The sequence below is a fragment of the Stegodyphus dumicola genome, chromosome 4, assembly GCF_044657685.1.
Source record: "Stegodyphus dumicola isolate Sdum_Otavi_A_Nest chromosome 4, ASM4465768v1".
Classification (NCBI taxonomy): domain Eukaryota; kingdom Metazoa; phylum Arthropoda; class Arachnida; order Araneae; family Eresidae; genus Stegodyphus; species Stegodyphus dumicola.
In genome coordinates this window covers 89007590-89023972 of record NC_140771.1, presented here as the reverse complement: position 1 = coordinate 89023972, position 16383 = coordinate 89007590, and the positions used below count along the sequence as shown (strand labels likewise).

At 30.6% G+C, this 16383-nt stretch overlaps 1 protein-coding gene across 3 annotated transcripts in view; it reads left to right on the top strand.

The window, feature by feature from the left end:
* The first annotated feature begins 6259 nt into the window (after window positions 1-6259).
* epsilonCOP (coatomer subunit epsilon) overlaps window positions 6260-16383 on the top strand; it is a 70095-nt gene continuing 59971 nt past the window's right edge. The window contains exons 1-3 of one of the 3 annotated variants that reach the window (XM_085815190.1): window positions 6260-6418; window positions 8577-8743; window positions 11967-12066. In XM_085815190.1, the coding sequence (XP_085671316.1) occupies window positions 6320-6418; window positions 8577-8743; window positions 11967-12066 (366 nt within the window). In that variant the 5' untranslated portion in view covers window positions 6260-6319. Of the gene's footprint in view, window positions 6446-8576; window positions 8744-11966; window positions 12067-16383 lie in introns of all 3 variants that reach the window. The other 2 variants (XM_085815191.1, XM_085815189.1) reach the window with 2 other exon arrangements.

The window sequence follows — 16383 nt, the reverse complement described above, 5'->3', positions numbered from 1 at the left end:
TTCTTTTATGAAGAGAAAAATGCTAAAGCAATGCAATTATTGCTCTCATTATTACTAATGTCAAAATTACTAGGATAACACGTCCTGATTTTGGTGGGACAGTCCTGCTTTTTGGAGGACTATCCCGTGCCCCACAGATTTTTAAAAATGTCCCGCTTTTTTAGAAAACATCTGCATTTCTTATTTTAAATGCACTGTTGAAATATATTACCTATTATTTATTAATTATTATAGTAAATATAAAGAAATAAAAAATACATAAATAAAAAAAAACACATAAAATGTATGCAGAGTACACTAAAATAGGCGATGTAACAAGTTAGATTTACTCAGTGGTGTTCGATCACTGTCGTTACGTCTCGTCAAGGAATATCTATTGTTAATGGAGGAACAGCTAGCATTAGCTCAAGGGCTATTTGCTTTCCACACTATAAACCACAATCAAAGTTTCAGATCAATTGATTGTACATCGTAAATGATCAAAACATTGTACGACAAAAAATTTGCAGAAGCAACGACAAAACCTGAAGCAATTATTTGTAATGTTTTTTCACTATATTAGTTTTCACATTTGCAGAAACAATTAGATTTTAAATGCACATTTATATCCATATATTATGATGCTTCCAACCACAAAAATTTAAAATTATTTTCCACAATTGTTAAACTTTTTGATCTAGAAACAGAAATTAAAATTAGAATATTAGATTTTATTTCACTGCCGGGTGAAACTTCAGAAATAATTTTTGATTCAATAAGTACTATTTTAAAAAATAATAATTTGAACTATAAAATCATTGCCTATTGTGAGGATAACACTAATGCAAATTTTGGTGGAAAAGCTAGAAGAAGCATCAATAACGTTTTTACGAACTTAACGAACATTTGAACCACAAAATTATTAGAGTAGCTTGTTGGAAAGAAGGAATGGAAGACACTCAGATGTATCCCCAGGGGTGTTCTCTATCAAAATTTGGATGGCTGCAGCATTAGCGCAGTGGAATTATACCTGTATGACCAACAGTTTAATTCGCATATTCCACCACATGATGAAATGATGCTTGGTACTGAATTTGGAAAGAAATGAAGGTCAGAAGATATGCTTCTAGTTCCATATAATATTAGTCTAACACTGACATACAGTGTGTTCATTTTAAAGCAGGTAAGAAACAAAATCATTATTTCAGTCTTGTATCTCTATTATTACAGTTGTTTTAAAGGGAGAATCAAGTAATAGAAAATAAAATAAAAAATAGAAATGCAAAACTCAAATAATGATTTTTTTAAATGATCTGTCTTATAATAAATGCACTGTGTTATGAATAACACAACATATTGCATTACACTTTACTCATATCTCATCACAAGCAACTTCAGTCCCGTCTTCCCTAGGATACTATGTTCAGCTGTTTCTTTGTAATATACATGTCAACAACCTTATATTTATGTTAGAAGATAGGGATGTAAATGTATTGATGTATGCTGAAAATTTGGTGACATGGTCTTCCATCCTCAAAAAAGGTACACAGAAATAGTTAATTAAATGATGTCATGAAGACTTGAGTACTTGGTGCCAATTAAATAACATGCATAGAAACAGAAAAGCCTGCCTGTATAACTTTTGTATTGTGTCACAAGCCTTTTGACTTGGAGTTTTATATAATAATATCCATGTGCCTCAATACTAAACTTTTAACTAAATGAGAATTGTCCTAAATAGAAATTTGTCTTGGAATTAATGGATTGGAGGAATTATGATTGAAATCATTGTTTCTAAACTTTTAACTACATGGTAATTGTCTTAAATAGGAATTGGTCTTGGAATTAATAGGTGGAGGAACTAACGTTAAGGATAAATAATTTTTTCAATGTAATTAAACAACAGGAGTAAGGTGGGGATATGCGACTTCCACTTTATTTACAACTTACAAACCTACTTACTGTTATGAAATATTCCAGCACTCAATTAATAACTGCCTTTGAGGATTTGAAGAACAAATTGGAACAAATGCAAAATCAGATTCTTCGCCTTGACTGGCATTGAAAAAAACAACCCTAAGAGTTACTTTTATACTGAACTGGACAACTGTGCATATCTCATGAGATACAAATTTCCAACTCAAGTTTCAACAACATTCTTAGACTTTCATAGATGTCTCAGATAAACTTTGAGCCACAAAGCTTAAAATTCAGCAGGGTTTTGTTTAATTTACATTGAGGGAAAAACAAGGATTTTGATGATTTACTAGACTGGTGCCCTTGTGAAGATACAATAGTTGTGTTTTGATTAGCAGTGGAATATCATTGCTGGGCTGTCCACATGAGTAAGACTGGAATTTTTAATAGTCTTGATTATCTCTGCCATTCTGGCTTTATGGATAGTGATCACTTCCTTCTTTGTCCTGCTCTAATAAAGAATTCTCTACTTAAACATAATTGGGAAGCTCGAAATAACATGAGACTTTTTTCACACTATTTTAAACTTTAGTAATTTAAATTTAGCATTTTAAACTTTAGTAATTTAAATTCTGGCTTGGCTATTGAATTCTAATTTTATGCTTATATGCTATATTTTAATATTGTTTTATCACCTAAGGACAAATTTTCAAAGGTTTTTCTTTTTAAGTATATAGTTTACGAAATTTAACTAATAATATCCTAAAATATGATTTCAACTAACAAGGAATAAATAACATTTTTATGACTTGAGTATCAAGTATAATAACTGAAATTCAAATATTTCTTATTCGTAACATATTTTACTTGTATTCACTATCAAACATGCCAAACTTGAATAACACTGAATCTTGAAGGATCTTAATATCCAGTACTGTAAGCCTGAATACAGATGATACTGTAAGCAGCTTCTGTTTTATTACTTGATAAATACAAAGTTCTACGATTAAAAACGAGGAAAAAAAAAAAAAAAAAAAAAAAAGATTAAAAACCTAGGAATTGAAATACCACAACATAGAGTTAAATAAGCACGTAACTAAAAAAATAAGAAAACTGTAGCATGTTTTTCTTTAGTACTACTATTTTAATACATTTTATTACCTGTTACAACAAGTTTGATTGTTATGGCATTTGGATTTACAAAGTAGATCAGCTGATTTGCACAAACAGATGTTCGTAGTACACTTTTTTTAACAGCTGCATTTTCTAAGTCCTTGTCCCCCAACTAAAGAATTTTTTTTTTTTTTTTCCTACTATTTCACATACACTTACTTCTTCTATACCAACTTCTTTAATGTTCAAAAAATTTTTCTTTACAAAAAATAAACTGCTTTCCTGTTTACAACGATTTTAATTTACCGAACTTACTATCAAAAACATAAAAACTCATCATCTTAAATATCTCTAATAACGGCTATTATTGATTTTGGATCCATTTTTGATCTATCAATATCAGGTACTTTTATTTTAACATTTTTCCAAAAGTATTTGTCCAAATGTAGGTTTCGGAAAGTTTTTAGTAGACACAGTCTTCATCTTCTTTGCCTGCTTCTGAAGTCCTTCCTTAACTGTCTCTCGAAACACTTTCACATTTTGAGTTTTCTTGATAATTGCACCCGTTGTGTCAGAGCATATATCTGGTTCCTTCATTTCAATTCAAACTTTAGTATCTGCTTCCATTGTTATGTCTGATTATTTTTCATATGCATTATTATTATCTTGCAATTCTAAATCAACTGTTGATTCGAGATTAGTTTTCCCATTTTCTGTATTAACCACACATTCATTAGTAATACATACTTATAACTTTTTTCTAAATCCTGTTCAGTGGTCATGTTACTAATCAAATTATGTGGCAAAACTGAGTTAGCAAGTCCTAGCTTCATAAGACAACTTTGCAGGACATCACAGGATAGCTTCATTAAGATGAACATTTGAATCCCTCCTGATATGCTTTGTTTTTTTATTTTTGAACAAATTTTAATCCTTCTGACCAATTTCCTATCTTATTTGTTTCCAACATGTTCTCAACATCTTGGTTCGACGACAGAACTTTGTGACTGACTGTGTCTCGGTTTTCAGTGAGCTATTTTTATATCACTCCACATTTCACATAAACTGTTTATGATTTGATTTGGTTGCAAAATTCCCTCCTATTATCAGAATGAAGAATGCTCAGGGCTTCAAAAGCTATGAAAATATCCAGAAAGTGATATGCTACTTCAACAATTCTTTTACTGTGTAAACTTCGGAGTAGGACAAATTGTGTAAGATGATCTTGATGCACTCAAATGAATTTCATATCATGATCAGTATTAGACTGCATATCTATTAGGTTGACTTGGCATTGAGAATTCATTTCACTATGCACAACTGATTTAATTACAATCCCATCTTTCACAGTTTTTTTGTTTCTTCTGACATGGTTCGCATAGTCTTAAATATGTGAAAATAGGTTCTACTGTTACATTCTTGTACTTACAATTCAGTTCTTTAATCATGCAAGTTCTTTCACCATGGCCAATTGCAATATGAGTGCTGTGTTGAAGCCTTCATCAGTTGTAACATAATATAGGATTTTTGAAAATAGTGATATTATAAGTTTGTTCTTTCCTCCAATTAGAATACGACAGTGTTTCAACCTTCTGTAATGAACTGTTTGTTTCTCCATCACATATTTCTCACTTGTTAAATAAAAGCAGTTATCAGGCTTATTTTTTACAAATTCAGACAAAATGTCATAATCTTTTTCCGCATAACATCACTCATTTCCCATCAGCAAAATAAAAAAAGCAAAGTATGTAAAAATGGAAACAAACTTCAGGGAAAGTGCAGAATCACCCCTGCTTAGCGCATTTCTCAAAATCGCCAACTTGAAAATAACAAGTCTAAGAATTGCACAAACTCAGTGTCCATGTACACAACGACCTATTTTTGCTTAAAATAACATCAGAGAATTACACAAACTTGGCACTACGCACTCCCTTGACTTTGTCCATGTGAACATCGATAAGTGGGCGATTCTGCACTTGCGCCCAAACTTCTTCTTTTTTAGATCGTAGCTGCTTACATTTGTTTAAATTATGTCCAAGTTAGACTGCGAATGGTGCAAATAAGGAGAGGCAGGAACAGAAAAGTGTCATGACGGAATTTGTGTGCAGAGGCTTATTCAAGGTTGATTTAAATCCCTTGTTTCAGGATTTTACCAGAAGGCATTGGTAACTCCTCGGTTTTACCTCAAAGGCTGAAGTGGAATCATATTAAAGCATACTTCGAGCTTTTAACAAGCTACTTTGGTAAAAGCTAGGTTTTACTGGTAAAACCTAGGATTTACCAGACTTTAGGATCTTACAGTAACATATCTTCATTCATACTGCATATAATATTTTACTTGTAAAATGTATACGATTCTCTTATATTCTTATATATATTGATTCAAATAATGAATAAAACGTAAATGCAATAATGAAAAACAAGTGCAAATGATTTTTTAAAAAGTACGTAGCTTTTTCATAATATTTATTAAATTATAAAATGAACAAATATAATTTTTTCACAATTTTTATTTATTAAATTATAAAATGAACAAATATCATTATTTCACAATTCACAAAATTACACATATATACAAAAGTTAATATATATTATTAGTAATCTTCCTTTTACTTACTGTTTATTCCTAACCTACTTTTTTTTTTTCCTTTATTACAGATACTTTAATAATCCCATTAAAATATTCTCGTGCTTTCATGAAAAGCAGTATTCAGCAGAATTACTAGATTTTATTTTAAATGATGTTATGATCATCAGTTATGTTATGATCATGTTATCAAAAACAGCAGTAATATTAAAGAATATGAAGATTTAAAAATTATTAGAACACTGCTCGTATTTTGTTATACTTCTAACTCGGAAAATTCAGACAAAATGTCATAAAAAAAAATCTTCCGGATTCTACAATTCTGAAGTTTAGTTACATGCTCCATTACATAACGCATTTGTAATCTATGTTTGTTTTATTTGGTTATTAATGCAGTTATATGTAATCATGTCGAAACATTTATCAATACGTAATGGATGTAGTTACCAAATAATTTTTTGCCATCGGTGTTTGTTTACATCATGATATTAAGGATTTTCAATAAATTAAACTTCTCGAAATTCACATAAAAAAGTGGAAAACAGCCAATTATAGTAACCCAGACAAATAGTTTGTGACGTATTGTTGCCACCAGTCACGTGAGACCCGCTAACTTCCGTAAACCGTCAGCGTTTGTAGTCGCATAATTGTAACGGACTTCCGCTTTGGTAATGTTGACGACGGCCAAGGTTCTTTAATACACGACACACGACGATTTTCGTGATGGCGAGTCAAACGGGTGCGGATGTGTTGTTTGATATTAAAAATTCATTTTATATAGGAAATTATCAGTATTGTATAAATGAAGCTCAAAAGTCGAAGGTTCGTGAAATTGAAATGTTTATATTAGTAAGGATGGTCCTATTACATTTTTAAGTATACTTACCCTGTTTTACTACATTTTTAAAACATGCTGTGTGTTCCATTGCAGTCGTTAACTCATAAATCTGAAATTTTGGGAAAAATATGCTACGAAAATAACTGTGCGAATGGTACTAAATTATTCAAGTAATAGTTGTTGCCTTATCTACGAGATTTTATATTTATGTGCAAAATATGCTTGACTTACATATTATGTTGCAAATGTTTAATATTTGTTAAATTGTTTATATTTTATATGTTCGATTTGGTTCTGTTCATTTTGGTAAGGCGCACAAAGCCCGTCATTCTAAGAGGAGAGATGTTTTTGTGGAGGGCTCTGAAAGGGAAACTAGCTCGTTTTCACGTTGCACAGGGAAAAATTCCCATGCAGCCAGCCCGTTCGCCTGAAATCGAACCCAGATCGAACTACCAGTGTTCAGCAACTCTTTAATTGGAATATACTCATTATTGCTGTTTATAATCATCCCAATTGTCAGATTTAGATTTTGGAAGATTCATTGTATTTAATGATTTATTGTGATTAACTGATAAATGTTCTTTGTATGAAATTCTCACTGCTTAGCTTTTCACAGTTGATAAAAAAAAGTGAGCAAACTTAAAAATATTTCATTAACTGGAGAGCATTTGCGTGTAGTTAGTCCCAAATTTTTTCATGGTTGTTTAAAAAAGGAAAGAATTCATTTAAACCTTTGCTTACCTTAATCTAATTGATGTACAAGTCCTAGTACTTCTTTGTTAAAGCAGCCACTAAATAAGTCATTGCTGGTATTTGAAATTTGCATGCTGCAAATTGGACGATTAAGTTCGTCAGATTTGGAGATTATGTTATTAATCTTTTAAACTCAGATTAGTTATTAAATAGTGTAATATGTTTAGTTAAATAGGTTCTCTTCTGTTATGCACTTGTCACACATTTTGGCAGTTCTGTTATAGTAGTATGTGTTTAATTATTCTTGTCTACACTTACAGTCACATACGCATATAGTCCTCAGATGGTGCCGTCATTGAGTCTCAGCATTGTTAGCTTCCTTTTTGCAGGGACCAAAAACTATGGCAGGTCATAATGGAAGAGTATTGTTGAATAATACTGATGCTATTTGCTTAAGTCTCTCTTCCCAATGGTCATATGGATAAGATCGTTGAACACTTTCTGGGTTAAAAGTCTGATAAATGGAAAGTCCTCCATAAGAGCATCTCTCCTTTTTAGACACATAACCCTTACATCTTATATCATAATTAAACAAGCTATTTGTCTTTTGTGGGTATTCTAAGGATAACTGGCAGTGTTTACATTTTACATTAAGAAACCCCCTAAAAATATCCATTCAGCCCATATGTTAAATCACTGGCAGTTGAACTAGGATAAATTACAAGTTTCTTGATGCTTTATCCATTTAATAGCTGATGTACTATTTCTAACATAAGAACTTTATATTTTAACATTGCACTAAATCTAATGTGAATTGAGAATTCCATAAATCTGTCATAATTTTAAACTTAAATAAATTCTGCAAAGTATGTGTTATGTGTATTTTAAAATTTCATAGTGTTTCAACATTCTAAGTTGCATAGTATTTTAATTTACAATCATTTATAAGCTCCATCGTTTAATTTGGCAGTGTCTTTCAATTTTTAGAAAGTAGTTATTAGCAAAAGTTAGTTATCAGGTGCAAGTTCACGAATGTTTAAAAAGATTGATGGTTATTATAAGTTATCAAACATTCCCAGCTTATCAAAAGGAAACACACTTAAGCAATTGAAAACACAAATTTTGATACTTATGATATTCACAAAATATAATAGAGGAACTGATGACGTTGGTAGAAGTCGCCAAATTTTAGAAATGTGCGAGACTCTGGCAACCATGCACATGACTATGACAGGTTGTTTTTAAGTATTTTATTACAAAAGAATAGCATATAACCATCCTTCAGTTTATAGTTTGTAGGCAATTAATTTATAGGCATCTAATTACATAATGTGATTTTCATCTTTTAATTCGACATTTTAAGGTATTTTTTGGTTAATATTTTTAGGCCAAAGATATTTGATTACTTTGCAATCATAGCATTGTTATATTCTTTTAATATTTTTATAGTTTAATAACCCAGCTCAGCAGCTTGAAAAAGATATTTTCATGTATCGAGCATACATTGCACAACGCAAATATGGTGTTGTTGTAAATGATATTCTTCCATCAAGTGCTCCTGAGTTGCAGTATATTAGAATGTTAGCTGTTTATTCAAGTGGAGATAGTGATAAAAAGTAAGATTTCGTACAGTTTTCGAATTAATATTGATACTTTTTTGTAAGATTTATATTTCAAAAATAGTATAATTGATGGGGGATATTGTTTGATATGTATGTCTTCAAAAACTATAGTAAAATTAAATTTAAATTCAAATTTATATGTATGTCTGTGTAATAAGTTATAGGTCATTAATGATGACACTATTATTAATATACTTTTTAATTTGAATTTTGGTTGATCTTTACAATATGGTAACTGGTAGTTTGGCGACATTTTGGAGGCGATAAAGGTTACTTACCTGGGACTTTGGTACTCAGTTCCGATTACGCATTATTTTGCGTGAGGGAAATGAGAGATCATGGGATATGTCATGTGATATTAATGGACGAATTACGGTTCTTTAAACGGAAAAGGGGGAAATCGGGAAAAAATGTGGAAATTTTGTATTTAGCTGTATTCTGTGTTGTGTGAAACAGTGTTGTTTAATTTTTGGATCCCACGGCCCTAACTAAAGTAAATTCGAAATGGGTATTTAGGCATTGTGATAAAGAGAAGTTTGCTTTTTATTTAGCGGAGGAAGTATGGAGGAAAAATTCGCAGAAAAAAATCTTTCAATAATTTTATTGAATGAATTAGAAAAGTGTATCCGCCACGTAATCAAGATTCTGAAGAAGATTAGGTAAGTTAGTATTTTTAATTATTTGAGGATATTATTTTTATGCATTGTTCTAAATGTAAGGTGGAAAGGAATTTGGTATTATTGGGAAAATTGTTATTAGCAATGATTTAGTTTAAAGTAATTAGGATTGTAAGGTAATTTTTATTAATTTAATGTATGTGCTCATTTATATTTTAAGTAGTGTTTTTGAATTTAATTATATTTTAATGAAATGATAGTTATTTTGTGAATTTTATGTTTGTAGGAATTTGGTATACGTTTTAGTTGAAGTAAACGTGCATGGAAATAATTTAAATATTTGATACTAAGTATTTGTAATGCTTGCGGTATGAATTCGTTGGTGACGTGTATAATGTAATAGATGATTTAGAGGTAAAAGTTTTTGGATATTTTATTTATTTTATATGTGGAAATGTTCATATTTGTAAAGGGTAAATACTTTTTCGCGATCAAGTAATTTCATATATGTTCTTTTTACCGGGTTTAAAGATTGAGAAAATTGTCATGTATTTTCGTGAAATTTTTCTAATTTATGAGAAAAAAGCAGTGTACATGGATATAGTGAAGAGTGTGCGCAATGCCATTTTTGTGCAATTCTGGGATGTTTTTTTAAGTAAAAATAAGTCGACGTGTACATGGTTTAGTGATATTTTAATTAAATGATAGTTATTTTGTGAATTTTATGTTTGTAGGAATTTGGTATACGTTTAAGTTGAAATAAACGTGCATGGAAATAATTTAAATATTTGATACTAAGTATTTGTAATGCTTGCGGTATGAATTCGTTGGTGACGTGTATAATGTAATAGATGATTTAGATGTAGAAGTTTTTGGATATTTTTTTTATTTTAGATGTGGAAATGTTCATATTTGTAAAGGGTAAATACTTTTTCGCGATCAGGTAATTTCATATATGTTCTTTTTACCGGATTTAAAGATTGAGAAAATTGTCATGTATTTTCGTGAAATTTTTCTAATTTATGAGAGAAAAGCAGTGTACATGGATATAGTGAAGAGTGTGCGCGATGCCATTTTTGTGCAATTCTGGGATGTTTTTTTAAGTAAAAATAAGTCGGTGTGTACATGGTTTATGTGTATGTGTTATTTTGAAAAACGCGTAAGGAGTATGGTATTGTGCACTTTTTCCCAATTTTGCAGTGAATATTTGTCATGATTAAGCAGTTTTGTTTGATAAAATTTCTAGCATAAGTGTAATTCGGCTAGTAGATTGTTGGAAGAAGTGTTCAGTAGATAAAAAGAAAAGAAACATGTCTTTACTTCGTGAAGACAAAATGGCGGCGGGGAAAAAAAATAGAGGGTTGCTGTAGGAGAGTTGGTTGCCAAATTTTCGCCAAAAAATCGCCAAGTTACCATAATGTAAAGATCAACCGAATTTTTTTAAATTTTGAAGTGTTAGCACAGTACTGTTTTGGGTAAAATAACAATTAAAATAAATAACGTTACTTCTTTTATATACTTTGTAAATGCTATTCTTAAAATTTAGAAAAATACTGAAGTGAAAATCTTCATTTAATTTGTACTTATCTGTCAGTAAATTTGTAAAGCTGCATAAAAATGAAATGTCCAATTTCAGTTATAACAGGTATTTCAAGAATAGATAAAATTGTTTTCTGTCCGTTTTTAGTGTACTTGCATAAAATTTGCATTTATGATTAAAAAAACAAGCTAATATGTAAAATTTATTAAACTGCTGTATAAATCCTAAGAGTTTTTGGTACTGGATGAAAAGTGCAAATTAGGAGTATTTGTTTTCATTTTTTCCCTTAAAATAATAAACGTTATGCAGTCATTTTGCCATTTGATAAAAGTATTGTTTCCCTTTAAAAAAGGAATGTTTTTAAAATTTTATTTAGCTACAAATATTTTTCATTTACACATTATTCACATATGGTCAAAGATTGACATTTTTGGGGGATACAGTACAAAGTCCGTAATCCGGACGTCCATTATCTGGAATGATCTATAATCAAAGCCACAAACTTATGCATGTGCGCTTCCGATAGTGAAGAAAGTGACAGAGAAATTATTGAAAACAAAAAAAATTCGATTGACAAGTTAGTTGATATTCTTGACATGGCAATTACAGAACAGTGGAACTTTGTTACTGAACAAGAAATTATGTCTGTTTATAGAATTAAAGAGAAAGTATTAGCACAAAAAATGAAGCAACTTAAACAACTTATATTGAAAGAAATGTTTAGTAAAGTAAACAAATAAATATTAAGCTTTTTTTTTTGTAAATTTTGATGCCCTTTAGATTATAATTGCTCTTTATTTCATAAATTATGATTTCATATTTTTAATTGTATAATTTCTGCATGCCATCTTACCAGATTTAAATTGATGATCTATGATCCATAAAAACCCCCTAATCTGGAATCGCCGAAGTCCTGATGAGTCCAGATTACGGACTTTGTGCTGTATTATATATTTTGTATCTTATTTTGCAAGAGAAATTAGCATATAAATAATTTCCAAATGAATGAAGCTGTTGAATTTCATTCTAAATTAATTATCTCATTAATATTTCATTGCAGGAAGGATGTTGTGAATAATTTAGAGCAAAAACTTCAGAATATTAATTCCGAAGACAAAGTTTTACCTCTTATAGCAGGATTAATTTATTACCTGGAGGAGGTAACTTGTTAGATGTTACTTTAATTTTATAAACTCGTTTAAATGTCTTCAAGAGCAACATGTTATTAAAGTACTCTGTATTTTCAATGAATTATGCATTTGTATTTTAAATCCATAGAAGGATTACAGTAGATATTATATTTTTTGTAAAATATGTGCTCATGTTAAGGGTCAATTGAGCAGCATCTTAACTATTTGTTAATTAATTGCAAAATATATTTTTTTATGTGTTGTACATAATTTTTGTAGAATATACGGATGTAATACTTTATGCATGTATACAGTTAGGTGAAAACCCAATCTGACATTGATGTAGAGTTTTATAGAAAATTATGTCACTTTAAAAAAAGAAAGAAAAAGAAAAACTCTCTTTTACATGGAATTAAATAATTTTGCCTTCTGTTTGGCAGAATAAATTACAGTATTCTAGCAGATGGAGAAAATTTAAATGTAAACTATTAAAGTTTTATAGCTTATTTTTCATTACATCTCCATATATATCATTGTATAATGCATGTCATTGCATATTTCACATTATTTAATGAGCAACCCTATGTCCCTAGAAAATAACTGCTCTTTTCATGGCTTTATCCTCATTAAATCTTGGTTAGAGTAGAGAGAAGGGTCCCCTTGTATTATCGTGAAATTGCTGTTTCATTTATCACCAAGTGGGGCCTTATTTATGGTAGCCTGAGTAGTTGAATGTTATGGAAACCCTATTTTGATGTAATCGGTTGCATGATTGCGGTGAATTTGTAAGGGCTTGTCGTGTGTGTTGGTTAGGAAGTACATAACTTGTTTTCTGGTTTAGAAGGTAAAATGGCTGAATGTGGTAAGATTAATTTGAAGTTTTTGTACAATTTTAGAAAGAAAGAGGAAAAGAGCATTATTTAACTGGTGTGTAAATGAAGGTTTACTTAGTAGCCATTATTAAGTGTCCTGTTTATAGGAAGGAAATGATTATGGTCGGATGATACGACACTACTGAGGATATTTCTGACTCTTATTTTTTATGAATTTATGTGGCAATGCCAGTATACGGATTCTAGTTCAGATAATTTTAGGAAGTTTTTAGATACTATTAAGGAATTTTGTTTGGCTGAAGACATGTTGATTCGTAAATAAGGTAAGCGGATATTTCCTTTGTGTAGTGCAAAGATGAATTTCCTTTTTTATGTTATTTCATTGTTTGATTTATAATGTAGTTTATTGAGATTATATATTTTTTTTGTTGGCTGCTCCTTTGACTTTTTAAGTGAATATAGTTTGATGTGTACATGGACAAAGTCAAGGGAGTGGTAAATGCGTAGTTTGTGCAATTCTCTGATGTTTTTTAAGTGAAAATAGGTCGATGTGTACATGGATAAAGTCAACAATGTCAAGTTTGTGCAATTCTGGGATGATTTTTTTAAAGTGAAAATAGGTTGATGTGTACATGGTTACCGAGTTTGTGCAATTCTTTGTCTTGTTATTTTGCTTTGTGTATCGGTGAGTTTTGGCGCAAAGTCAACAATGTCAAGTTTGTGCAATTCTGGGATGATTTTTTTAAAGTGAAAATAGGTTGATGTGTATGTGGTTACCGAGTTTGTGCAATTCTTTGTCTTGTTATTTTGGCTTTGTGTATCGGTGAGTTTTGGCGCAAAAGTCGTTGCTACACAAGCCAAAATAAGTCAAAGATTTGCACAAACTCAGTCTCCATGTACTGCCCAAAATCGCCAAGTTTTGTCAAGGGGTACCCGTAAATATACTTTTACCTTAAATCTCTTCTAATCTAAGGTCAAATTTCAGTTTGTAGAACAGATAAAAGTCGTTTGAGCCAAATATGAGGGGGTAGTCAAGCTTCTTATATTTTAATTTTTTTTTTTTACTGCTTTTTTTAGTAACAACTGCTGAATGCACAGAAGCATAATCATGAGAAGGTAAATTCTGTGGTTTAACATTTTAGGCTTTTTCTCTTTAATTTCATCACATAATTTATGCAGAAGACATTGTGTAAAAATATATTTCAGGGGGCCCCCTTGGCGATTTTTTGGTGCCATTCTTGTTTACGTCCAATGCTCTCCCCAGTAAAATGGCGTCCAAAACATAATGCAATGAAACATAATTAAAAAAATATATATAATCTCAATAAACTGCAATTTAAATCAAACGAGCAAATAACATAAGAATGGAAATACATGTTATCTAATCTATGCAGTACTAAAAGGAAATACTGACATATTTAAAAATTTCTGTTTCTTCGACATGTGTGACACACAGAATTTCTTGACAGCATCCAAAAACTATTTAAAATTATGAAAACTAGAATCTGTACACTGCCATTGCCACATTAATTCACAAAAATAAAAATGAAAAATATTCTCCATACTGCCAGATTGACGGTAGCATTTATTTCGAAAATTCCTTTTTATTACACCTCACTTACCTTCCATAGTATTGATATGAGTTCCGGTGTCCAAATCTTTAAATGTCACTGTGTAATTTATTAAGAGGTGAACGAAGCCATTTAAACCTTCATTTTTACACTCCAGTCAATCAATGTTTTCTTTCCCATTCATTCCAAAGTGTACAGAAACTTCAGGTTAATTGTACCACCAGCAAGCATAATAATGTAAAGCACCAAATAAGCAACATACTTCCTAACCAACATCCAATATACAGTCAAAAGTCATTAATCCGGACTCGTCGGGACTTCGGCGATTCCGGATTATAGATCATCAGTTTAAATCTGGTAAGATGGCATGCAGAAATTATAAAATTAAAAATATGAAACCGTAATTTATGAAATAAAGAACAATTATGATCTAAAGGGTATCAAAATTTACAAAAAAAAGCTTAATATTTATTTGTTTACTTTATTAAACATTTCTTTCAATGTAAGTTGTTTAAGTTGCTTTGTTTTTTATGTGATAATACATTCTCTTTAATTCTATAAACAGACATAATTTCTTGTTCAGTTACAAAGTTCCGCTGTTCAAGTCCTATAATTGCTGTGTCTACCAACTAATTTGTCAATCGAAATTTTTTCGTTTTCAATAACCTCTGTTACTTTCTTCGCTATCGGAAGCGAATTATAATGAGGAGGAATTTGATTTAAATCATATCAAACATGGAGTACATCAAGATGAAATACGACATTTAATAAGGAATTATAAGCCAAATAAAATTAAAATATCTGTCCTGAAGGTAAGGATAGTGCTGACAGATCAACTTCCAATTCATTGCGCAAACAAAGGATATGCCTTTATCCATTTTTTCACCAATTCCACTTTTTGTTTAATGAACTTTGAAACATACTTTCGCTTTGTAGATCCTTTACATATTAATAAATATATACAGTCAAAAGTCGTTAATCCGGACTCGTCAGGACTTCGGCGATTCCGGATTATCGATTTTTCCAGATTATAGATCATCAGTTTAAATCTCGTAAGATGGCATGGAGAAATTCTAAAATTAAAAATATGAAACCATAATTTATGAAAATAAAGAACAATTATGATCTAAAGGGTATCAAAATTTACAAAAAAAAAAAAAAAAAAAAAAAAAAAAAAAGCTTAATATTTATTGGTTTACTTTATTAAACATTTCTCTCAATGTAAGTTGTTTAAGTTGCTTCATTTTATGTGATAATACTTTCTCTTTAATTCTATAAAAAAACATAATTTCTTGTTCAGTTACAAAGTTCTGCTGTTCAAGTCCCGTTAATTGCTGTGCCGAGAATACCGACTAACTTGTCAATCGAAATTTTTTCGTTTTAAACTAACCTCTCTGTCACATTCTTCATGTCTTTATCCATTTTTTGAAGCAATTCCACTTTTTGTTTGTTGGACATCGAAACATACTTTCGTTTTGTAGATCCTTTGGAAGTTCCAGCATTGGAAATTCTATTTGACATAATCGAAAGTTCGAGTTTACTTTTATAAAATTGCTCTTACAGTCTGCAAAAAATAATGAGCGGGATCAAATTCGAGGATTAAGGAACAACGCAATCATTAACATTAACTGAAATAGATAATTAGATAATTTTAGCTTACACCGTCCGTCATACATTAAACGCGCAGGCGAAAACGTATTCTGCACTTGCGCACATGCATATGCGCAGTAGTCAAGGTCTTACGCGCACGCGTAAAACGCCGTGCGCATGTGCCAACGCGGCGCATGCACAGAAAGTTCTTAGCTTTGAGGTCCGGATTATAGATCATTCCAGATTATGGGTGTCCGAATTAACGACTTTTGACTGTATCAGAAATTCTATTTGACATAATCGAAAGTTCAAGCTTACTTTTATAAAATTGCTCTAACAGTCTGCAAAAAATA